This window comes from Lontra canadensis, unplaced genomic scaffold (genome assembly GCF_010015895.1).
Source record: "Lontra canadensis isolate GAN:19392208 unplaced genomic scaffold, GSC_riverotter_1.0 scaffold26, whole genome shotgun sequence".
In the NCBI taxonomy this organism is placed as follows: Eukaryota; Metazoa; Chordata; class Mammalia; order Carnivora; family Mustelidae; genus Lontra; species Lontra canadensis.
In genome coordinates this window covers 722988-748322 of record NW_022631020.1, presented here as the reverse complement: position 1 = coordinate 748322, position 25335 = coordinate 722988, and the positions used below count along the sequence as shown (strand labels likewise).

General features: G+C 43.3%; 1 protein-coding gene across 32 annotated transcripts in view; it reads right to left on the bottom strand.

Moving 5' to 3' along the window:
* DOCK9 (dedicator of cytokinesis 9) overlaps positions 1-25335 on the bottom strand; it is a 275409-nt gene that overhangs the window by 67676 nt on the left and 182398 nt on the right. For 19 of the 32 annotated variants that reach the window (XM_032864092.1, XM_032864103.1, XM_032864113.1 and 16 more), the window contains exons 16-32: positions 22229-22308; positions 21962-22149; positions 21761-21826; positions 20347-20439; positions 19185-19308; positions 18551-18672; positions 17388-17474; positions 16902-16991; positions 15056-15171; positions 14715-14784; positions 13749-13874; positions 13102-13173; positions 5235-5381; positions 4937-5020; positions 4153-4264; positions 844-1022; positions 281-394 (exon numbers count right to left, since the gene is read on the bottom strand). In XM_032864092.1, the coding sequence (XP_032719983.1) occupies positions 281-394; positions 844-1022; positions 4153-4264; positions 4937-5020; positions 5235-5381; positions 13102-13173; positions 13749-13874; positions 14715-14784; positions 15056-15171; positions 16902-16991; positions 17388-17474; positions 18551-18672; positions 19185-19308; positions 20347-20439; positions 21761-21826; positions 21962-22149; positions 22229-22308 (1870 nt within the window). Of the gene's footprint in view, positions 1-280; positions 395-843; positions 1023-3777; positions 3820-4152; positions 4265-4936; positions 5021-5234; positions 5382-13101; positions 13174-13748; positions 13875-14714; positions 14785-15055; positions 15172-16901; positions 16992-17387; positions 17475-18550; positions 18673-19184; positions 19309-20346; positions 20440-21760; positions 21827-21961; positions 22150-22228; positions 22309-25335 lie in introns of all 32 variants that reach the window. The other 13 variants (XM_032864087.1, XM_032864100.1, XM_032864085.1 and 10 more) reach the window with 1 other exon arrangement.

Here is a 25335-nt window from a genome sequence, read left to right as displayed (position 1 = left end):
GCATAAAGACAGAGGCCAAGACTGTCATGATGCATCCACGAGCCAAAGAATGCAAGGATCTGCGGCAAGCACCGGAAGCTAGGAGAGAGGCACGGGACAAACTTTGCACACAGAGCTCCAGAAGGAACCAACCCTGTGGATACCTTGACTGTGGACTTCTGTCCTCCCAACTACGAGAGAATGAACATCTGTTGGTTTTGGCCACCCCGTTTGTGTTGCTCGGTGACAGCAGCCGCAGGAAACACATGCAGGCTGCGGCCAGGTGTGTATGCTTACGTACACTGCCGGGGTTCACGGGGAAGGGCGACACGTCCCTCACGTTGATCCGCTGGACATTTTCAATCAGGAGACCGAACAGAGGCAGGTAGAGAGTGGCTATCCTTGCTTGATGGCTCTGAAACAAACCCACATGGCCAAGTTTATCCCATGGCTCTGAGCCTTTAATGATGGACCGAGTGGGCACTGGGCCAACTCCTGTATTTGGATCCTTCCTATAAAGACGGCTATTAGCGGGCACCTGGGTGGCTATCAGTTGAGGGTCTGCTTTCAGCTCAGGTCATGATCCCAGGGTCCTGGGATCAAGCCCCGAGTCAGGCTCAGTGGGGAGCCTGCTTCTCCCTCTCCCTCTGCTGCTCCCCTGCTTTTGTCTCTCTCTTTCCGACAAATAAATAAATAAAATCTTTAAAAATAAATAAATAAATACCGCTACTAGATTTTAGTGTGTAAACAGAGAAGATTCTCAGTGCTGCTACCACTAAATTTTCTGACAGGTTACCTTCTTTATATTACTTAAAATAAAGGACATTTATCAATCCATATTTCCTTCCATTGGAGTCCACTCACCCTCGAAGCATATCTGTCATCAAAAGAATGCTTTATCAGCAGGTTCTTCAGCACGCTGATGGCAATCAGCCGGACCTCCCTAAACTCCTGGAGGGCGGTCCCCACCTCCCTCAGTAACAGTCCCACCAAGAAGTGGTTTCTGCAGAACTCGTCTGTTAATGAATAGTCAAGCTGGAGATCTGAAATGAGGATAGAAACCGCTTTAGTTACAGAGGCCATCACACACTTTGAATAAAACAAAAGCCAAAACCACCCTCTGCATTCAGCCCACCCTGTGTGTCAAGAGATGATTAGACTTAGCTTCAAGTGTAATTCAAAGGTCAATTATCTAAAATATTGCTCCATGTCTTACCACATCAGACTCTTAAATTTAAATACAGATAACTGTACCAGATTTTGATTTTAGAAGACACGACATCTTGCATAAATATTAAGTTAGTGAATACTTTTAGTACCAACTTTTAGAATATACAACAACATGCTACATTACAAATGAAATTATGTTATTGACAAGAAGGTAAAAAATAAAGTTACCAAAACAATAAAGTTACTAACTGACACTCTAGAGAAGTAATCTGTACATAACAAGCATGTAATTAACAAAGAATAGATATACATGGTCTATTAAAATTTTCTTTACTACTTGAGTTCATTAATCCTTTTCCTGGTCATGAAAGGCTATACATTCCCATTAAAACCCAATGTGCTTAAAATGAACAAGTTAGCATATAACCTCTATTCTGCTGTCCCTGAATGAAGAACTTACTTAACACAATTTAAAAAAATATACTCAATACTTCTGCACCTCTAAAAGCAAGTTAAAAAAAACGAACATAAACTAACACTGAAATACTGAAAGCACCACACTAAACCAGTAAATCATCAGCAAGCTGAATGATCAAATGGAAAGCTCTTCCAGAGAACAGCTTGAAGGAAACACAAAATCTACTGAAGGAGGGAAAGTAAAAGCGGCTACGCATCCCTCCAAAGCTGAAATATGCCTGTCAGTAAGCCGTAGCTGGGATCTGAAATCATACTGAATCCATCACTAGAGGAAAATCTACAGACACCTTCTTTGACTTTGATTCCCTATTAGTTACTTCCCAACCTACCCAAAATACTGCCCCAAGTCCTAGGCAGAAGCAAGGGAAAATATTCATCCTTCCAGAATAATCATGTCCACTGAATGGTTTTTTAAACTTTCTTTACCCTAAGGACAGCGCACAGCTTGAATTCACACAAAACCCTTAGGAAGATACCGTCAGTTTAACTGTGCATGCGCGTGCATGCAGGGAAGGGGGGAACGGGGAAGAAGGGAGAGGAGGGGAATGCTACAAACACGGACTCCTATCAGTGCCATAAGGACATTATCCGTAGGTCACCCACAGCCACCTGCCGAGGGCAGGCCCCCTTGGCGCCAAATACCCTGACGGTCGACTGAGAGCGTGTATGAGTCTCCCGGGCACCTGAAGGATTTCACGTCCCTCCGTTCTGCAGGACAAACAACAGGGCCCTAGGGAGTGTAAGGCAAGGCGGGCATCAGCTCACATTCGCTGCCCAGCCACGGGGTATAAAGGATGACCCCCGGTACCCTGACAGGAGGAAGGAAGAGGGTCACGGTCTCCAAGTACAGGTGGGTTAGTGACTGCAAGGTGAGGGGAGTGAGACAAGGTTTAGAGCGCCGCTGGGGTCCTGGGAGGGGGCAGGAGGAGATGCGGCAGGCTCCATGGAAGAGGCGCTGATTCTCTGGGGAGGAAGGGGCGATTCCCCCAGAGGGGTGCTGTGTGAGGCGGAGGAGAGTCGGGGTGGGCACGCCATGACGGAGATGCTGGGAGCTGGCAGGGATGTCTGAAGTGTGGGCAACAGTGGGGAGTAAGACGAGACAGGTGGGATTCGGGATGCCAAATACCCAGTCATTCCCTCGACCCAGGATGCTCAATCCCTAGCTTTCATCTCATTATCACCCCCAAGTTACTTGGCAGTGAGGCTTTTCCTGGCTACCCTCTCCCACGTGCCCTGCTGCTCTTATCATACCCCTACGTGCCCCACTTTAGTTTTCTCTCCTCAGACCTCATCGCTAACACTGCACACACTTCACTCAGGGAAAACAGCCTGGGATTCTCATCCTTGTCGTCCACGACCGCCTCCCAAAGTCCCGTGTGCCCAGACTCGGTTGGTGCCAGGTAAATAGGTGTTGAATGCACGAATGCCAACTCCAGGGCCCCAATCCCCCTCTGGCTCCTTAAAAGGCAGTCCAAGTCGCTCCTGGAGAAAGACATTTGTGTCTCTGAACCAATGCCTCTGTGTGTTTCTCTCTTGAGTTTCAGAGGCCGTTGATTTAGGGTGTCATTAATAGTTTGGTGGCGTCCTTCTGCTTTTTCTATCAGTATAAATAATCAATCCCCGTGTACGCACACAGCACTAACCTCGGTAGTATTACCTGACAGACCCGACACACTAATTTGATTCGTATGACTTAGTGAAGACAAGGAAATCTCTATGCGTTTACTCTCTTCAAACTTTAAGATACAGAACAGTTAAAGACTCAACATGCAAACATAAAATGCACGTGAAAAGCCGTGTTGCTTGTGATTAGGTTACTGCCACCACTATAGACAAGGACCATGAAAATGGTGGAATAATACATTTTTGGAGTAAAGGAGGGCATTCTGTCTGTTGTGCCTTTTAAAGGGATATCCTAGAAGACATAGAGATCCCAGGAGCAAAACCCGGCTCCCTCCCAGGGGTGTTAACAGCAGTATCTTAGCTACAGTGAGAATAAATTCACTGGTTTATCGCGAACTTAAAAACGAATCCGAGTATATGGCAAATGCCTAAACGAAGAGCATATGTAAGCATTTCAGCAATGACTTGCATTCTTTTTCTTTTAAAGGAGGAAAATGCAAGAAAGCAAGCATCACACCCCACACCTACCTACAGGAGTGTCATTTGACTCCACAGTTGGTGAAAGAAAAGCTAATTCATAAGAAAAAAGGAAAAGTGAAACAAATAAAAATAAACTACAGTAAGTAAAATGGATTTCTATTTAAGCAAAGGAATTTTTCAATGAAAAAGAGTCACACTGACATGACCTGTAGTCTAGTAAGTTTGCAGACAAGTTAAGTTCCTATACTACATTTTAGCAGTAGTTTTTTATATGAAAATTTAACAAGAAAAAAATGAATTCATCAACAAAAAAAAAAAAAAAACCAGAAAATTCTAATGTCATATCTCAATCAATTCTCTTTTATTAAAAATGAATGGCTTTTTGTGAAAAGACCCAGATTGACATATGTGAAGATAGGTTACCTTGGTATCTCTGAATTCTGCCTTTCCCAAATGGCATCGGTAAATTCAAAGGTATATAATGTTCGTGATTGCACACCACACGGAGAAATTCAAACTTGTATTCAAAGAGGGTCTGCAGGAAACGACAGTTAGTGACAGTTAAATGCCTCACTGACTATTTTATACAGCATCCTAAAAACCTATTAGAAATCATACAACCAGTTGTTAGCGTCGACCCTCCTACAACTGTATGTTCTGTACTACGTCAGATTTTCAGAATGGCTGTAGGCACTTGTTTGAAAACTGGAAACACATTTCATCAAACAATGTCCTCCACTGACTCTTAGAACATTTATTATTTATGTTCCTCCTACTTCAAAAAGAATTTCAGGCAGCTTGTAATTATAGACACAGACTTAATACAATAAAAAAAAATGAGTAAGGCAGAGCTTTAAAATAGACATGCTAGGGAGGAGATAGATAATTCTATCAGAGAAAGCCTACATGGTTACTTCTATCTCCATGTTAAATAAACCATGATTCACAACACATTTACTTTTAATTTTGTAGTTGAGAAATCTTTTCAGTTATTTATGAGAAAATTAGTTAGTATGCTTATTTTACATTCAGAACTACTGCATCCCTAATGTCTTACACATTAACGCAAGTACTAGCAAGTATCTCCAAAAGAGGGGACAAGAATGCCTCTGGGATAGAAAGAAACCGTGACATGAGCCCAGAGAAACAGCCGGGTTTCTGGATGTCAATCAGGAAGACAAAAACCAGTGTGCAACACACACGCTACCTTCGGGTCTCCAGGAGCAAAGCAGCTGATGTAGTTGTTGATCTGCTTAAAGACAAACCCCCTGTCCATGAAGGTGAAACATCTCTGCAGAGAAACAAGCCACAAAGGGGAATACTTAGGCCCCAGTATTTTTTCTTTTTTTTAAGTTGGGTTGAAATCAGCATTTACTGTTCATAAATTTATCCTATAGCATAAAAATGCACCATTGGCATTGACTGGGCACCAACTGTATACTAGTCACTGCTACAATGAACATTTCGCCACTTGACTTACACCCTGCATGCCCTGAGGTCCCTACCTTGATGAACACAGCAAGGCTGTGATTTGCGTTTTTAGACGCCTCCGGATTATCTCGAAATTTCTGAGTTATGTGCGGCATCAGCATATTCACAACCGTTTCCACAGCGTGATGATAGGACGCGGGAAATCTCTGGTTTCGTAATAACTAAAAAGAATTTAGAACAAACCTGTGTTATTTTTAAAGTGGTGACCCTCTGGGGGGTGGGGAGGGAAATTTCATTCCTAAAGTCCATTTTTTAAAAAACCCAGAGCTCCAATCTTATTTATCTAAAATGAGACAAGAGAAATGATTTTTTTCTTCTCTCAAAATGCTGTACAGGTATTCTGATACCTGATGTAAGTGGTGTGCATTAGACCTGAGACCCCAAACTTCAGCCTGAGAAAGATGCTCTCGGAGGTACTTGTAAAAATGTGGAGATGTCCCTCTTCTCCCAGAGATTCTCATCAGAGCTGCATTTTTACTGGATACTCCTGGTGGCCTCAATGCCTGTACCTCTCAGAGAACTCTTTAGAAAACAGTGGCTCAGGTTTAAGCTTCAAGAATTCAAATGGAAAGTACACAGATCTGAGACTGTATGTCACCGGCTCAAACTGCTTAAAAACAGTCCTCTTCAGGGGCGCCCGGGTGGCTCAATCTGTTAAGCTTAGGTCCTGATCCTGGGGTCCTGGGATCGAGCCCTGCATTGGGCTCCCTGCTCCGCAGGGAGTCTGCTTGTCCCTCTCCCTCTGCTCTTCCCTCTGCTCTCTCTCAAATAAATAAATAAAATACTTAAAAAGGAAACAGTCAAATTTACTTTATATAATAATTTCTCCCCATCAGGAATGCTTACCTACGAAATTATACAGATCTCAAAGTTAGCTGTCGTGGACGGTGTATCTTCCACACATCAGGCACTGCACTGGTACATGTTTTTATGTGCTTTTCCATTAAATTCTTATAAGGTTTGACCCTCATTTCACAGGTGTTTGGAGAGCTCAGGTAAATGTGTCTTTAGTCAAGAACTAACAAGTAGGGGCGCCTGGGTGGCTCAGTGGGTTAAAGCCTCTGCCTTCGGCTCAGGTCATGATCCCAGGGTCCTGGGATCGAGCCCTGCATCGGGATCTCTGCTCAGCGGGGAGCCTGCTTCCTCCTCTCTGTCTCTGCCTGCCTCTCTGCCTTCTTGTCTGTCAAGTAAGTAAATAAAATCTTAAAAAAATAATAAATAAAATAAAAATCTTAAAAAAAATTAAAAATAAAATTAAAACAAACAAACAAACAAAAAAAACCTAACAAGTAACAAAGATTCAAACCCAGATCCACCCCGAGTCCAAGGCCTGCCAATAAATGAGAAAAATTACGGACTCCTGAAACGTGAAGGGAGCTGAATTACATGTTCCATGACATTTATCCACTCATGCCTGTGATTCTAACAGCCACAACAGGGGGCTATCTTCACCCACATTTTACAAATGAGAAAACTGAAGCTTAGAGAGATTCACTAAGTACTGACTTTCCTTCTCCCTTTCAGTGGTGAAACCCCTGGGTTTCACAGGTGCATGCTGCTGCCCAGCTAGAGACTACATTTCCCAGCCTAACCTGAGGCCAGAGAAAGGCCATGTGACTGAGTTCTGGCCAATGGGCTTTAAGAGGAAGACCATGCTTTTCCCAGCCCTGTCCATGGGATGATTGCCTTCCAAGTCTTCTTCACCACTGCCTGGAATGTGGCGCAGGGGGTGAGCCAGCTTTTAACCATGTGGATGAGGGTGACACCTGGGCTGGATAACTGGAGAGGAGCTTGAGTCCTCGAATGATCCTGGGGAACAAGCCCCCCACTCTCAGAGCTATCTACTGGCTTATAATTTTCCGAAAGAGAGAAATGAACCTTTTGTCTTACTTAAACCATTATTTTGATCTGTTTTACAACAGCCAAACCCATATCCCAATATCAAGAAACAGTATTTTCTAAAACTAGAACTGAAATCTAGTGATTTCTACATGCATTATTTCATGCATCAAATATCAGAACCTATTATGAATTTTGAAATGCCAGCTTTACAATAATCTCAATTCTTAAACCAATAATAAAACGATCTTTGCAAACTTACAAAATCAAGAACCCAGTGAAGGAAGATCAAGTAATAATAATAAGTGTTTGAAGTTTCCCCACTTCCAAAAACAGAACTGTAAAATTAGAAATGCCAAAGGGATTTTGTTCTATATATGCAACCCATTAACTCTATATCCTGAGGGGTCAGCCTCAATAGATGATCTCTTCCTGGACCCCAGGTCAGGCCACCTCTCAGACCACCAGGCATGCCTGCCTGCTACCTAAGCTGGCTACTCCTGAAAAAAGGTCTCTCCAGAAATACCTGACGCCTCCAGAATTAGTCGATGGCTGCTTAAACCATGAAAGTGGATGGTTGGGGTTGGCACCACTTAACCTATTAGTCACTATTATCAAAACTAAAAGTGGAACAACCAGATACTTTAAGACTCCCGATGTGATGCAACAGCACCAGTTATGAAGTATTCTTGCCCCAAAGCAAACCAAACCTAAATCGAACTGAGCTTCAACATCATACAAGTTTACGGGAACCACGGGGGACAGAGGACCATGCCACGTAACACTGTGAGGTTACGATGTGGGAAATTCCGCAGGACAAATGGTCCCCCCATTTCAACAAATACACTGCATTAAAAAACAAATAAATGGAGAAGGAACAGTTTGAAAATGCAGGAAACTTCAGAGACACATCAACCACATGCAATGTGCAGACTGTGTTTAGGTCCTGACTCGGACCAGGCAATGGTAAAAGGGCATTTCTGAAACAGCTGGGGAAACTGAATACAGACAGTGTGGCCAATGGTAACGAAGAGATGCCACTGACTTTGTTGAGGGTCATTATGGTATGGTGCTTCCATCTCTTTCAAAGGCTTTATCTGTTAGAGAGGGCACACTCAAGATTTTACAGATGAAATGATAAAATCTTCAGTGATTGCTTTTAAAATGCTCTAAAAACAGTGTGATGGTGGACATATGAAGTCGTAAGGGCAGCATGCCAGTAACTGCGGAAGATGAGTGACAGAGCCTCAAACATGGGGTTCATTCAACTTTTCTCTTTCCTTTTATGTTTATTTAAAAAATCCTGCAATAATTAGCTTTCATTAGAAAGAAAGAAAACGTCGTGAAGAACAGTGGATAATTAACACACCAACGGAGCAACGAAGCTGCTCTGTGATCAGACGTCAGCTCAGTGCCTTGAAGACTGAAATCACAAACACGTTATCAGGAGCCCTAATCTGGCAACAAAACAGTGAGGTAAGACGCCTCTAAAGGTGATAAAGACCACAATAATTAGATGTTGTTATGGAGACTACTATCCACTGAATTGAAAGAAAATGATCCAGGATAATGGGCAGCTGTCCAGGGTGGTGAGTATAGACATGCCAGCTCGAAGGAGAGGACACTGAGACTATGTTACAGCTCCCTAAGATAGAATAAATAAGCCTATTAGCTAATAAACTTCATTTTCCTGGCCTTACCTGGATTATGAGCCCTTTCTCCTGCTTCGTGCTCATTGTCTTCTCCCCAAATGTGGAAGCTCCCCACCAACCTCCACATTGATTTCTCACTTTGGAGCTCACACAGACCCCTTCTGCTCTGTTCTCTAACTGTGCCCAGCTGAATGTCTTCTTCTCCCCCAGGACGGCATCAGCTTCGGGGCTGGCGATGCACCATCTATGCCATTTGCATCACTTCTCCGTGCTCTGTGCATTGCCAGTGACTGTTCCAAACAGGTGCTCAGGGATGGAAGTATGGACGCTCCCGTTCTGCCATCACGCATTTATAGTAGAGGGGGGGGAATCCATTTAAACGGGAAGTCCGTTTAAAACATGAACCATACCATCCTTTCCCTACTTTTCATTTGAGCACTCTTTCCTTGCTCAATTAAGTCAGGAAATGGTTGATGGCTAAACACCTAAGGTTATATATTCATCCCATCCTAGGCCACATTTTCCAGCTTGTGAGACGTACACCTGTGCAATGCTAGCAATTTGGCTTGACTCAAGGTGGGAGGAGAGGAAATTCCAAAAGAGTCTGCTGAAATTATAGCTGCTAAATATAAGTGATAGAAAGGGAACACCTAAAATGTGTTGAGCATAGAGGCTGAGTGGGGTTCAGAGTTGGGAACTCCTTAGTAGGCCTTGACAAGGTCAGTTTTATATTTTCCTCAAAAACTGCTTATTGTAAATTCCAAGCACATGTCACCTATGAAACACTTGGGTCTGGCATGATCACATGTAATCAATCCAAACTTCCAGGTCCATCTGCGGTAGTAAGGAAATTGCTTATTTTAGATGCTAGTTCAAAGGGACACTGTGATTTACAGCTTTCCTCGGCAAATGGCACAAAGTGTAGTTGGACTGGCTGGGATGGGGAGGTGGACACATGTGGCCATGTTCAAGAGTGTAGCATTAGAAATAGACCTACCAGCATGCACCTGCTTCAAGGGCATCTCCTTCTACATAAATATGCAGTAGACAGAATGACCCCATTACCAGCAAGAGTGTTCACCCAAGGCCCCAGCTCTACATAGACTGGCCTCCAAGTGTTGGTCTATGCTAAAAAGTCTTGGAAAGGGCACTTTCATCTGCACTGAGAGCATTATATGGCTCTTACATGAGCCTGTGGCCCAGGTGCCCCTACTATACAGATATGTGCCTGGCCATGGCATTTTAAGAAAGACTCACCAATGAGGAAAAAAATCAAGGTCAAGATTATAAACACATTGCATGTACTAATAATCCTCAGTCTAAAAGTATAAAAACTCTCAGGGAATTTGATCATGATTTTGGAAATCACAAATGGCACAGGAATGGTGAATATGAACTTGTTCTCTCAATTCAGGACCCTGGGATAAGGGACGAGGACATATACTTCCTAAGATGTAAATAAAGACAGACCTAAAAATAACTGACCCAAACATGTAAAACTCATTACTCCTAAGATATGAGGCAAAATGAATAAAACCTTCAAAATATGTGAGAAGATCAATAATGTGATTCGGGGAAGGCATGGCACGGTGTCGGGTGACACGGAAGAAGTCAGAGGGGAGCCCTCTAAAAGTGAAATGTTAAACTCTCCAAAGTGGCAAGTAGGTATTTTGAATCTCTTTTTATAGTAAATTATCTTATGGCTAAGTTTTCTCCTTTTGGATGCTAGAGTGTTTCTTTTTATGCTGGATAACAATTTTTAAATAAACCACTTCCAAAAACTCTCTGAATATTCTTTCAGGACCAAGATGTAATTAACGTACAGAAAAGGTTGTGCAGGGTAGCATTTGAGCAGTCTGTCCTAAAAAGTTCGAAAAACAAAGTGTTGGAAGTGCTGGAGAGTTAAGTTATAAGGCTGGAAAGGGCAGATTACCTGGGAGCAGCCGGTTGCGACTCTAGCATGACCTCGAGGTTCTGCTCTGCTGTGTGACCCCGGGCAGGGCACCTCACGGGTCTATACCCATCTCGACCTCTGTGGCACAGGGGCAGAGCTGGACCAGAAGGGAGCTTTCAGGTCCCTACCATCCCTATATTTTTATGGTTTAATTTAGCATCTTGAGAAAAAAACACAGGCAGTTAAATTACTCTATTTAAATTTTCTATCATGGTTCCCGGAAAGAGAGGTTATTGATACTTATACTTGCTTTTTTTTTTTTTTTAATAAAGATTTTATTTATTTTGGCAGAGTGAGAGAGAGAGCAAGTGCACAAATACGGGGAGTGGCAGGCAGAGGGAGCAGCAGACTCCCAGCTGAGCAGGGAGCCTAATGTGAGACTTGATCCCAGGACCCTGAGATCATGACCGGAGCTGAAGGCAGACAGTTAACTGACTGAGCTACTGAGGAGCCCGATACTTAGACTTCTGTGGGTGTTTCGAAAGTGTTCATTACCTCTGACCATTGCTCCTGTGGTCTAGTCATGCACTTTCCCACCTAAACTCTGTGAGGGCACAAACCATGCCTCATTTAACTTTGCAACCCTTGAGCCTGCATATAAATAAAAGGCTCTCAATGAATACTTTCTGAACAAACAGTTATATTTTTAAATATATTCAAGTCACCAATCTTTCTGGAGTGATTACATTTATTTAGAGCCAAAAACAATGAAAAACCCATTGGGGCCTTGTTATGGACTGAATTGTCTCCTTAAAATTCGTATGTTGAAGTCCTAACCCACAGTCTCAGAATATGAACATATTTGGAGACAAAGTCTTTAAAGAGGTAATCAGGTTAAAACAAGGCCATGAAGGACACCAAGACTGGTGTCCTTACAAGAGGAGAAGATTTGGACACAGACAATGCCAGAGGGAAGACAATGCACAGACCCGGGGAGAAGAGAGCCATCTACCAGCCAAGAAGAGAAGCCTTGAAACCAACCCCAAAGACACCTTGATCTCAGACTTCTAGCCTCCAGAATTGTGTGGAAATAAATCACAATCGTTGAGGCCAAACAGGCGGTGGTACTTGCTGTGGTAGCCCAAGCGAACCAAGGCAAGCCCACAGCTTATCTTGCGTATGACATTTGTAACATGAAAGTACTACATCCACGTGACCTGCACGCATGCGTGTGCGCGTGTGTGCGTGTGTGTGTGTGCGCGCCCTCACACTTAGCTGCATACTGCCAAGTGGATAATCTGCTAGGTTTCTCACTTGGCAGGCTATCTGGGCATGATTTAGATGGCGTGTTACTCTGTGGAAAGCAGGGCCCACCTCCATCTGGCATCTGCCTGTGCACTAAAACCAGAATTAAAAGAAGAAAAAAAAGAAAAGAAAAAGGAAACCACCTGGTCAGGCACCCGCTCGACTAGAGGAAGTGTGGCTTTCAGTTCTGAGCTGCCAACCTTCTAACCTTCCACCTGACAAAACCCAGCAGCCTTTCCCAAGGCTTTCTCCCAGAGTCCGATCCCCGGTGCAGGGAGCCTGGACCTTTACCCTCTCTCCCCGTGGCTCCCCTGTCCTCCCTTGATTCACTGTGAAAGACTGCTGGGTACCATGACCTGCTCCCTGCACTCGGGCCTCCTGCTCTCCACGAGACTCAAGACCCTGCACAACGCAATGCAGAGAGCTTTCAGGGTCGTGATGGCAACTCCAAGAGTATGCATATCTCAAAAGGGGCTTTGTCGCTTGACCGCTGTGTTCACCTCATTAGAATCTTACAAATATGTATCTACACTGAGCCTCAGATGGCCGGCAGTAGCCAGTCACACCCAGACAGGAATGGGTCCAGAGAGGACTGAAGGGACAGGCTACAGGTATCCCTAGGATGCCTTCAGCATGGGGACCCACAGTGTCACACACACCCAGGCCCCTCAGCAAGGAGCTATCTCAGAGTCCCCTCACTGCCTCCAGAGGACGTGAAGTAACATCAGACACTCTCGTCTAAGGCCCTGAGAAAGGTCTACAACGTTCAAGACTCGGTAATTACATTTAAATTAAATGCTTAAACTGTTACTCTCATTTCAACAGACTTGAAGACTTCCAAGCTATACAAAGGAGAAAACAGAGTTTTCTTTGGACTTAGTAACACATGCTTCGGGACAGTGGGCTTTGGAGCCAGACTGTTCTCAACACCCGGCCCCCTCCATTCACTAGCAGCACGGCCTCGGCAAGGAACTCGCTCTGGGCTCAGTTTCTTCCTCTATAAAATGCGGGGTAGTATTTTATGACAGTCCTGTGGCGTTAGTACTTGAAATAAAATGCTTTCATACTTGGAAAGCACCTAGAACTGTGCTGGAACTGGTAACAGAAAGCGTTCATAAATGTGAGCGACAAAGCACAGAAAAGACTTTCCCCTAAGAGCCACCACCCCAGCCCTGATAGGAAGTGACATACCTTAACTTTGGAGTTCTCTATCAAATGCTGAGCCATGGATTTTATCAAAACGTCAAAGAAAAACCATGAATACTGAAAGAAAAAAAAAAAAGGATCCAGGTGAGATACACAATAATTAGGAGGCGAGGTGTTTACTCTCTTAGGCTGACAATGTTACAGACACGAAACAGGGGTGACCCCAAAGCAGGGCTCAACCACTGGGCAAAACATCATCGGACCAGAGGTACATGCAAGGCAGCTGTTCTCCGGCCTCCCACTTAGAAGCTCGGCGCACACGCTCGGCACGGCACAAGCCAACAAGCGGCACCGCTGGATTACATCTGGGATTTTCCTCTTGACTGAGCCTCCCCTGCCGATGCCGCCTTTATAATCACCACCTCCATGTCCTTCACTCATTCGCATGTAATGACTTCTTAAAACTTAAGAGCCCGTTATATTTTAAATACAGTAATACTCTACAGGTCTGATAGAAGCACAAGTATAAGCAGCAAAGTTGGTCCCGAAGAACTAACTCTTTACCCCTTTGCTGGAGGTGGTGGCGGTCTGTGAACGTGCACAGAAGGGTGAGCAGATTGGGCTACGGCATTCGGATTTTCTCTCACCGATTTCCATGCCGGAAAGCCGCCCTGCTCAGCCCTGCAACATACCTTGAGTAGTTTGTTGCTGGTGAGGAAGTCAGCAGAGGGCTTGAGAATCGTGGTCATGGCTTTCGTCAGTTCTTCGTGCACTGTCCTGTATTCGGAAGCGATGTACGGCTCAGCCTTGTAAGCATACTTTGAAGAAAAGGGAAAAATATTTTAATGTCCCGGTTATCTAAGATGGGCTGAAAGCAGGAGAGGCTCCAAGGGATGGCGGTGAGGGACTGAGGTACAAGTGCGGGGTGGGAGAGGAAGGTCTAGAAACAGAAGGGGGTAAGGGGGACACAAAGAGGGAGCCCAGGATAATTTCAGGGAACCCATCACAATTCAGGAACCACCTGGCTCAGGTCAGTGGTCCTCCAGCCCACAACTCCACCTCCCAAGGACTTCAAGGAATGTGTCACCCGACACTGGGTGACTTGATTCCATAGCTATAATTTATAGAGGTGTCTAAGACTAAACACCACGTGTGTAACTTTTCAGAATGGTAACAGCCACTCTGTCTATGGCATAGTGTTACATAAATGAAGAACCCGTTGATATTCCTCCTAGTGATATCTCTTGCTGTCCCACATAGTTCTCTAATTTATCGTGGCTAGCACTAACCTTTTTGTCTCAGGAGAAACAGTTCTACTGCAAATTTTAGTTGTGAAAAAGAAAAATGAAAATAATAGGGCTGTACCAAAGGCCTACCAAGAGCCACTTAAAAGTCTTCTTTAAAATTCCATGTCATTATTATTTGCAAAACCCATTATAAGAAATACGTTGAAAAACAAAATTAAGTAAATAAATGAATGGCTGCCTCTCTTTGGATTTCCTCTTGTTCAGGTACAAGGCACTGGCTACAGGTATGGAAGAGAAAGCAGAGGTATTAAGTTTCATCCCAAAATAACTAGATTAAAAAAAAAATGAGTCCTTAGAAGGAAAATTGGAGAGCCACAGATTTACATGACTGGGACCGTTTATTTTACATACCTTAACATATGACCTCAAGTGGCTCTCCAATCCTTCCTCATGGCACTGGGCAACCACATGAATAATGACCCTACACACCACAGAAATGAACAAAGCAATGAATAGTAATGTGGGAATGAGAAAATTTCATTATTACATAGTAGCTGCAGAACAACGATGATGCTACTGGCACCACAGGCAACAAGGAAACGAGGAATTAGATGGGGGTCCCTACACATGGGATCAAAAGAAACTTCTTAAATATAATGGTCAACACATACTAGCATCCCAGATATGTATGACCGTGCTCCAGATGTGGACAGACTGAAAGGAAAGGAGGCATCCACCTACCCGCCTCTTACCGTGTCACGTTGACGGCGACTTCCTCCTGGGTGGCTCTGGTGAGGACGCGGAACAGCTGGTTTAGGATGGTGGGCAAGAAGGCGATCATCACGTGACCTTCCATCGCATGCAGGCTCTGCGGACATGCAACGGCCCTTGTGTGACCTTAAGACAGCCAACCCTGCACACACTCACTTGCTCTCTCTCTCTCAAATAAAGGAAAAAACTTTTTTTTTTTTTTAAAAAGAGCCTAACCCCAAGCAATTTCCAATCAGTTCCAAACAAGGATGGAAGAAGTCTATCTGAACAGTGGAAGGCAGTGGCGGGCAGAATAGGGGACAAAGATGTCCACATCCTAATCCTAGAACCTATGAATATGTTACATGGCAAAAGGGAATTAAGGCTGACCTTAAGGTAGGGGGACTGTCCTGGATTATTCAGGTGGACCCAACATCATCACAAGGGTCCTTAAAGTCAGAAGAGGGAGGCAGAAGGGGAGACGTGCCGAAGGAAAGAATGGTCAGAGATGGAACGCTGTTGGCTTTGAGATGGAGGAAGAGGTCACTAGCTATGGAATGAGGGCATCCTTCAGAAGCTGGGAAAGGACAAGGAAACAGAGTCACTCCCAGAGTTTTCAGAAAGGAACTCAGCCATGTTAATAACACCTTGATTTGGGCCCAGTGAGGCCTGTGTCTGACTTCGGACCTACGGAAGTGTAAGAAAATAAATTCGTGTTGTTTGGAGCCCCTGAGTTTATGGTAATTTGTTATAGCAGCAACAGAAAACTAATTCAAAGATTCTTCTTAAACTCCTAAGGCTCTCTGTGAGATACCTGAAAGGAAACTTGGCCAAGCAGTGATTTCAGAACTCTTCATTCCACGTTCCTTGCTGAAGTCAAACAAACTCATACTCCATTTCTCACATTTCTTTTTTTTTTTTCCTTAAAGATTTATTTATTTGAGAGAGAGCGCGAGCGTGCAGGGGGAAGGTGGAGCGAGAGGGAGCATCTCAAGTCCACTCCCCGCTGGGCATGGGGGCTGATATAAGGCTCAATCCCAGAGCCCCAAGATTGTGACCTGACCTGAAATCAAGAGCTGGCCACTTAACCGACTGAGCCACCCAGGTGCCCCCATTTCTCACATTTCTTATGTTTTGTCCTCATGCCCAGGGCGCTCTTTTAGCTACTCTCCTTTTAAAAAAACATTCCCATGGAACCACATTCTGGATAATGCTCCCCTACATAAACCCCACCTTGCTCTCGCTGTTCCAGGAAGCTGGGAGACCCCGACCCCAGCACAACACTGGGGTCGGGTATGTGCATTCTTTGGTTCTTCCGGTTGGGTTTTTTTGGGGGGGTTCCCCCACTTAGCACACATTCTCCAAGGTTACATTATCACCTACAGTGAACTAGAAATTACTTAACAGTGGGACTAAAGCCACTGCTTCTTATGTGCCTGTTACTGTGCTCTGTACTGGGGAGCACTCAACTGATAGCCTGTGCTAGTGTGTGATTTTCTATGCAGAGAACAATGTGTTTTGGGTTGGGCCTAAAAACAGTATATGTGGGATGAGGATGAAGGCAGGAGTTGTCCTATTTCTTTGCTTCTTCTTCTTTTTTTTTTTTTTAAATTAAGTTTTTAATTTTAATTCCAGTAGAGTTAACATACAGTGTTCTGGAGTTGTCCTATTTCTGAGTCCACTTCTTGCCACCATGTAAAACCACACAGACTATCAACGTGAGAGTATCTAGCTGAGAGCATCCTTCCAAGGTTCGCAAGTGGGTAAGAACAATATTCGCCACCAAAATGAAAACCCAACCTACCCCAAACTCATTAAAAAGGGATTACTAAGAAAGTGACCTGATACCTTAAGGTATTTTACAAGTTCACTCCCTAAGGCTTGGGCTCCAGATTCAGTTTTCTGGCAGTACTGGAAAAAATTATGTAAATGCTGATCCTGGGGGGGAAAAAAAAAGGAGAGAAAGAAAGCAAGCCTGTTAGCATAATGCTGTGGAAACAGGAGTATCTGCTTCTTGCCGCATGCATGTTTTATTTAAACTATGAAACTGAGCATATAAAAATGAAAATATCAAAGAAATAAAAATAAAAATAAATTTTAAAAAAGATTTCAAAGATCCTCCAACAAAAGAAGAAAACTGTTGAGAAATGTTACTTATATTATTCATTTATATCAGTACATAAGAGCACCTTATAATGCACTTTCTTCAATGAAGGACCTCTAGAGTAAAAATATATCCATATGACATTATCAATTAGGATTTCATTTTACCAAAAAATAGTGCAAACTCATTCATTCAGCCATCACTGCCAACACTACTGGAATAACACATACCTGAGTATACACTGTGGAAACCAGATGAGTTGAAACTTTCAGCAGTGGCTTGCTTCCATCTACCCATTTAATTTCTGGACCATAATGCTGAAAGATAGGGAAGGGGAAAAAAACCATCCCAACAAATCAGCGACCTTGGCTTCAAACACCATGGTCACGGACGGGTCTGAAGAGGAGTCACAGGCCCAAACAGTATCAGTGACTCAAGAGTTACGGCTGGCTAACAGCAGAGATGCAACTAGTGCTCATTTCCCCCCACTTTCTTCCCCCAAAGACACTGCCCTCCTTCCTGGATTTTCCAAGTTATCTTTTGCTTAGTTGCGGCTGTCGAATTACTGTCCATTTGAGAGGGAAAGAATCCTATTTCACCAATGACTCAGCCAACCCAGAGCTCAGGACCATGAAAGTGATGGCAGAAGATGGCACATCCAGCAAATAGGACAGCAGAAGAAGTCCTAACGTGGGTAAAGGGCCAATCGTCTATGTGTGTTTATTTTGATTTTTGAAACCTCCATTTTTTTCTTGTTCAGACTAGCAATTTTAACTGAAGTTTACATGATTTCCCCTGATTTCGGAATATTTTGATGATTTGTCCATAACATGGACCCAAATTTGGCACTACTTAAATGCGGAAAAACATTAAAAGCCATTTAAAATGAAATGAAAACTTACCTAAGCTTGTTATAAAACTGAAGTCTATAAAACTTAAGATGGCTTAAAAAATGCAAAACCAACTAACCAATTAGAGAAATCTAAGAAAATCCAGGCTTTTCTGAATCAGAAATGTATCAGAACGGGCTACCCTGACTTCCTCCAAGCTAGAGACAATTCCTAATACTTGGCGTGACTCTCAAAACACATCCCTGTTCGAGCATGGCCAGTTTGCAGTGAAAAACTCCTACGTCATCCAGCATCTCCACATCTCCATTGCCCTGCTGAGATGCTGCTAGTTCAGGGCTTCTACAATGCCCAAGCCGTAATTCTAAATTGTGCTCTCGAGAGCACTGCCTTCCACCGGCCTATGTTTACTTGAAAATGAATAACTAAAACCAAAGTGTTGGGACCAGCAAAAACACTGTGTGCTTTTTTGTGTTACTGTTGCTTTCGTTGATTTTTCACGTTTTCTGAAAGTAGTGGGATAAATGAATCTTAAAGTCCTATACCCGGCCCATCCCAAGCTCCTGGTAGCCAAGGTAGCCGGACGGGAGATTGGCTGAGACGGGAACCTGCTGTTCACTTGTTACCACTCTTCCATCCTTCAGGAGGGGAAGCCAGGAATAGCCAACTGTTGAAACAAAGCACAAGAAACTTCACTGTAGGTATTCGAAAACGTATGAAGGAAAGTCAGTGCTACTCAGCTGCCGGATCTTTAAGGCCCTGAACTAGTCTCTGCAGAACATTGTCTACAATGTACTTCGGCCTTTTTGGGATTACAATTCTAAAATGATCTTTTAAAACAATTTATATACGCTACCTTCACAAACTTCATCAAAAACTCCGAAAAGGGGAGCCCCTGGGTGACTCAGTAAGCGTCTGACATCCGCTCAGGTCAAGATCTACAAGTCCTGGGAGGAAGTCCTGTACTGGGCTCCGTGCTCGGTGGGGAGCCTGCTTGTCCCTCCCCCTCCCTCTTCCCCGACTCTCTCTCTTCCCTCTGGCTCTCAAATTAATAAAATCCTAAAAAAATAAAAATAAAAATAAAAATTCCTCAAGAGGATGAGGGCTCAGAATCAAAATAAAACTTGAGAACCTAATACATAAGTTATGAATGATCAAGGTAATGATGAAATCCCAAACCTTGTGTTTCGACAACATCCCTCTTCTTTGTGCTCCCTTTACTTGAATTATCACAGCTGACATGGAAGAATGTGAACAGCAAGTGGTGCTTTTCGTGCAGCTGGGTGGGCAGTTCTATTTTAATCTGCAAGGAAGACAAAATAACCACCTTTTTAATATCTTAAAATGAAAATTCTTGATGAAAGCAGCCACACATGGCACCCAAAGCACAAGCGTCGGTTTGGTTTCCGAACTGATACTAACATTTGCAGTTAAAGAAGTGAGAGAACAGAAACTGTGCTAAAGAAATGGATCCACAATACACTGTTACAGGCTGAATGTGTGCCCCTCTGATTTATATGTTGAAATCCTAACCCCTCCTGCAAGGTGATGGTATTTGGAGGTGGGGTCTTTGGGGTGATTAGGCCATGAGTGGGATGAATGCTCTTACGAGAGATCCAACAGAGGACCCCCCAACTGTCCACCATTTGAGGGTACAGTTGAGAAGTCTGTGACCGGGAGGGAGATGGCCCTCACCTGGCCACACTCGCATCCTGACCTACAACTTCAGCCTCCGGGACCGTGAGCGCAAACATCCGCTGTTTACCATGCACCCAGTCTGTGGTATTTCGTTACAGTAGCCCAAGCAGACAAAAACATTCACCAACCAGAAACAGAAGGAAGAGTTAGTATTTCAACTCTAGAAAGAACTGGAAACCATGACATCAACCACTACATTAGCTTAACACAGCAAAGGCACAATGAAAAACCAGGATAGAACATTTCAAAGAAAGATTCATAGGCTATTTTCAATGAGCTACCCTATCATTCTACCATAAAGAAACCCAATAATGAGAAAGAAAGATTCTCAGGTCCGACAAACATAACTACACTTAAGTATGAATCTGTAAGAAAATACATCAGAATATTAATTGTGGTAGTAACAGAGCAGAGATATTGACTTTTTCTTTTCTATTATCTGCATTTTCCAAGTTTTTAGAATGAATGTTACATTTGTAATTAGAAAAGATGATGCAAAATAAATGCTCCAATCTTTAGTTCTAGCATTGTAATTTCAGTATAGTATGCACTTTCTCTTGTTTTTTACTTTACTAAGCAAAGAACTTAGAGTTTTCCTTAAGACTGGTTAACTGGGTTTTCCCTTGAAAACCTCCTCGCTTACCTCATCATAAAATTCGGGGTTTTGGTGATGGTGTAAAACCGCAGCAAACGCACTTCTTGTGAACACGGGCCCACCAGGTCTGCCATAAATGCACTAAAGTAAGAGTTAGCAAAGAAAGACACCAGTATTTAATGAACACAGTCAGAAATTAAACTCTGGCGTGTTGTGGATTTCTTCCACCTAGGAGACTCCAGAACCTTCAGCCCCCTTTCTCCTGGGTCCAACCCACCCCCCAGTCCACCCGCCAGTACCACCTCCCTCCCCCCAGCACACACACCTGTCCTGTGGTAACCTGTCCACAGGTCCCTTTCACAGCTCCACACCCGCACTCATACAATCCTCTGTCTGAATGACCTTCCCTTCCGTGGGCACCGAACTCCCATGTGTCCATCAAGAAACGATTAATTCCATCCTCTGTGTCCCCTCAGCATTTTTTGTACTAATTATTCAGTTTGGACAACAAACCATTTCTATGTGCCAGGAGCTTTTTCTCCATGACTACCTTTCCCCCTAAGCCGTGAATTTCTTGAGGGCAAAAACTATTATTATATTCTTCTTTGCATCTTTGTCTCCTTCCCTTCTTGGAAAGTCATTTCCACATAGTCCTTTAAGAACGTGGAGCCAGACTACCCAGGTTTGCACAGTGCTTCCACTAATGGATCGCCGAAAGCAACTTATTTAAATTCTGTGCTTTAGTCTCATCTAAAAAATACTGTTAGGAGAATTAAAGGAGTTTAATACCTATAAGGCTCTAAGTTCAGAGACTGCACTATAATAAGCATTCAGTAAACACCACCAAAGATTTATTACTATTATTATTACTATACTATAATAATAAATATCAATCTATTTTTATTATTATTTCTGTTACCAATCTTACTAATATAATTCTTAGCACCCACACAAAGCCTGGCTCATAGTAAGACATGATAAGTTTACTGAACTGAACATACATAAGAAACCTTCATCCCTAAAGAGTGTAATTAAACAGAAACAGTCAATGAGGAGCAAGAACACAATTACTCCACAGTCTATAAAGTTCAGCCAATGTGGTTAAATATTGTGAAATCACAATATTTTTATGTCTGTTGATTATAATGTGCTAAATTCCTTTAGTTGTACAATACCATGCAGGTCCATTTTTAAAAAATGGAAAACTGGGGGCGCCTGGGTGGCTCAGTGGGTTAAGCCTCTGCTTTTGGCTCAGGTCATGGTCTCAGGGTCCTGGGATCGAGCCCCGCATTGGGCTCTCTGCTTAGCAGGGAGCCTGTTTCCCCCTCTCTCTCTGTCTGCCTCTCTGCCTACCTGTGATCTTTCTCTCTCTCTCTCTCTGTCAAATAAATAAATAAAATCTTTAAAAATAAAATAAAATAAAATAAAATGGAAAAATGCAAACATACATAAAAAAACAAACCTTCAGAGGCTGAGAGTCTTCCTCATCTGAATCTTTGAATTCAACGCAAATAGCAATATTTCTGGCCTGCAGCAATATTTAAAGAAAAAAGGAAAAAGAAAATGAAACAAAAAGCCAGAATATGTATTTATAAGAGAACAGGAGAAGCCAAAACCCGAGAGAGTTTGATACCAAAACGGAAACCTCAACCTTTGCACTCACCTTGGCAAAAGACTTTTGACTGTCGTATTTCAAGTACTTTGGATAAACATAAAGGTGATTGTTGTAGATGGTGTAAGGCTGAGTGTGTTTGGGTATGCAGGGCACAAACTCCTCTACTTCAAATGTTACTGGAGTTTTACTACAGGTTTCAAATTGCTTCATGGGGATATACGATGAATTGACATAATCTGGAAAATTAAAAACAAACAAATTGAAGTAAAAGTCAAGCAACATTTTCTCTGGTTGTTACATAGAACTTACACTTACTAGGAAAGTCTGAGGAAACATTATCGATCGTAATGTCTAGATTGCCCAAAATCACTGGGAGCTTTGCCATCTTCTCAGGTCTAGGAGCGAAAGAAGAGAAAAACCACATGTCTGTAAGTTAGGTTAGCTCTAAAACCTAAATCCCAGGGCAGCACTTCCCAGAGAAATATAACATGAGCCACAAAAGTAATTTTAAACCTTCTAGAAGCCACATCTTAAAAGGTAAAAAGAAACAGGTAAAATTAGTTTTAAGAAAATCAATGAATTCTGGTACACTGACGAGAAATTTAAAAATTTTAAAAATAAATAAATTAATTTAAAAAAAAAGAAGATATTTTATTTGACCCAATTTATCCCAAGTGTTACTATTTCAATAGATAATCAGTATAAGACGTTATTCTAATTCTCTCAATCCAGAATGTTCTACACTCACAGCTCGTCTCAGTTTGGAGCTGCTGTATTTCTTGTGTTCAGTAGTCCACTGTGGCCAGTGGCTCCCATGTTAGGCTGCACAAATCTAGGTAAGAATATGGGCAAGATCTACCATCTCTGTGAACCACTCCATCCTCACCCCCATTCTTGGCTCGAGTTGTGACAATACAGAGCTAGAAGCCGTCTTAGGCTCCCGTGTCCAGTGAAACGCGGGACACAAAGTAGATGCACAGGGAAATGGCTGGTGTTTGTATCTGGTCTAACAGTCCAGTCCCAGAAAGCCCTCTGTGACGCTCCTGACAAGAACTCCTACCGCATCAACCCTTCCCAGGTGGAAGGAGACTTCGACACAGCCATTTTGACACCCAGGCTGCTCTTCCTCACTTCGCCTCTCTGGAACTTCCCCTCTCCAAGGGACCTGGTTACACTTCGCCATGTAACGCCTTTCAACCATCTACAAACAGCAACCACACCTTGCTGACGTCCACCATTTTCCAGCTCTTTTGGGCCTTCCTCCAATGTCATTTCCCCCTAGAAGAATGTTCTGTTTATATCAACGTGCCCAAACTGCACAAAGTAGGCCTAGGAAGGTCTGACCAGGTGGGGACTGAGCAGCTGTCTGGTTTTGAATACATGCTTCTACTCATGTAGCCAAATACTATTATTTTGTGGTAGTCACACCACCCTGGTGATATACATTACATTTAAATCACCCAAAATCCCAGAATCTTTTTCCATATGCTTTACTATCATGCTATCTTTCTCCATCCTGAATTCATACAATTATGTTTTTTGGGAACTCAGAACAGGATTTGATTTTTTGCCTTGAGGAAATTGCACTCTTACATTTGAGCCATGTCTAGTTGATCAAACCCTCCTAAGTCCAGATTCTAACATCTCGTGTATTAGGTATTCCTAATAGCTTGATGTCATGAAGGCATTTCATCAGCAAGTTACATTCTCAAAAAGTCACTGAGGATGACACTGCACAGAATACGGCCAAGAACAGGTTCCTTCTCAAGCCTCTAGAAGCTCACCACTAGCCCACTCATCACCCGTCCTGGCATCTGGTTACTCCAGCAGTGGAACTGTCCACTCATGCATGCTACGCTTCTCTAACTGGTTCCCAGGACGTCAGCATAATACATACTTGTCAGAGGCTTTGCACTCCTCTATGGTATCAGTTCCGCAACCCAATTAGAAAGAGAAGAGCAGAAATGTGGTTAGGACGACTAGTTCAACATGACATGGCTTATTCCTAGAAAACAGAATGCTGCCTCGTGGTTCTTCGTAAGCCACCTGTTTAATGAGGTCTTTTTAAACGCTGCCAGAAAACATCAAAGCTCACTGGCCTACAGATTCTGCATTTCGTTTTATTCCTATTTTTGAAAAGTTCCGATCCTAGCTCCTGTTACCTGGTAAGAAGCCTCACAGGTAACGTGTCTTGTCTATCCTGGGATATTGTTCACCTGCACCAGGACTTCCTAACAGTCTTAAATTCTTTCATTTCTTTCTTTTTTTTTTTTATGATTTATTTATTTATTTTAGAGAGGAGAAAGCATGCGCATGAGCAGAGGGGCAGAGAGAGAGGAAGAGAGAACCTCAAGCAGACGCTTCGCTGAGCGCAGAGCCTGATGCAGGGCTTGACCTCACAGCCCTGAGATCATGACCTGAGCGAAAACCAAGAGCTGAATGCTTAACTTACTGCACCACCCAGGTGCCCCCCACAGTCTTAAATTCTTATCCTTATGACCACAGACCATGCTGAGCTCATTCATCTTTGCCCACTGCCAGCTCCAACTTCCAGAATCACTTTCTCCTAGTGTTTCTCTCCTTTCCGCTTGTCTTTTGTTTATATCTGAGTTTAAATGAGCAATTCCTTGAAATCCTGAGAGAGATCACGATCAGGAAGGCAAGTCAACAATCTTCCCACACATTCCGCCTTCAGTTAAAATGAGTTCTGGCCAAAAGATGTCCAGGGATAGCCCGGCATCACCCCTACAGCTTGCCCCTGTGCCCACTGTGTGATTTGTTCAAAAACACAATATTCTTTGCTACTCGCAGGAAGACTGTGCCTTTGACAATCAACTTCCTGGGAGCGGTCGCGGGTCTCCCACCCACTGCATGTTCCCCAGATGATACACTGTCGGAGCCCCTCTCAGCTTTACACAAAGCTCCTCAAGGGACACCAACCCTGAGACCAATGGGTTTCTGTGCAGTGTTAAATTTTCCTGACATATACTGCCTTGCTCCCCCTCTTCCTCCAAACAACTCAACGCTGCCCACATACCACAACACACGGTGTCCCACAAATCTCAGAGATACCGCTGAAGCTGTAGCTGCGTCCTCGAGTCACAAGTACTCTGTTTATTACAAAGAATATTCCAAATATGAGTATTCAGGGATGTCGTCTTTCTCACCCCTTCCCAGTTACTTCCGCCCATAAATGGGTCAGTACCTTCTTCACTACTCTTTCTATCCCTCTGACATCATCCTCATATGAACTTGTGATAACTGGATTGCTAAGCAACAAATTTCAATTCAACAATCTTTGCTGGAACTCTCTGTATAATGTGTTATTTCCTTCTCTGTCTGACTATACTTATTCCTCATTTGGTTTCTTCCCTCTGCCGAGAGCTTCTGCTTCTGGCTGCTAGTTCTACAGAGGCATTATG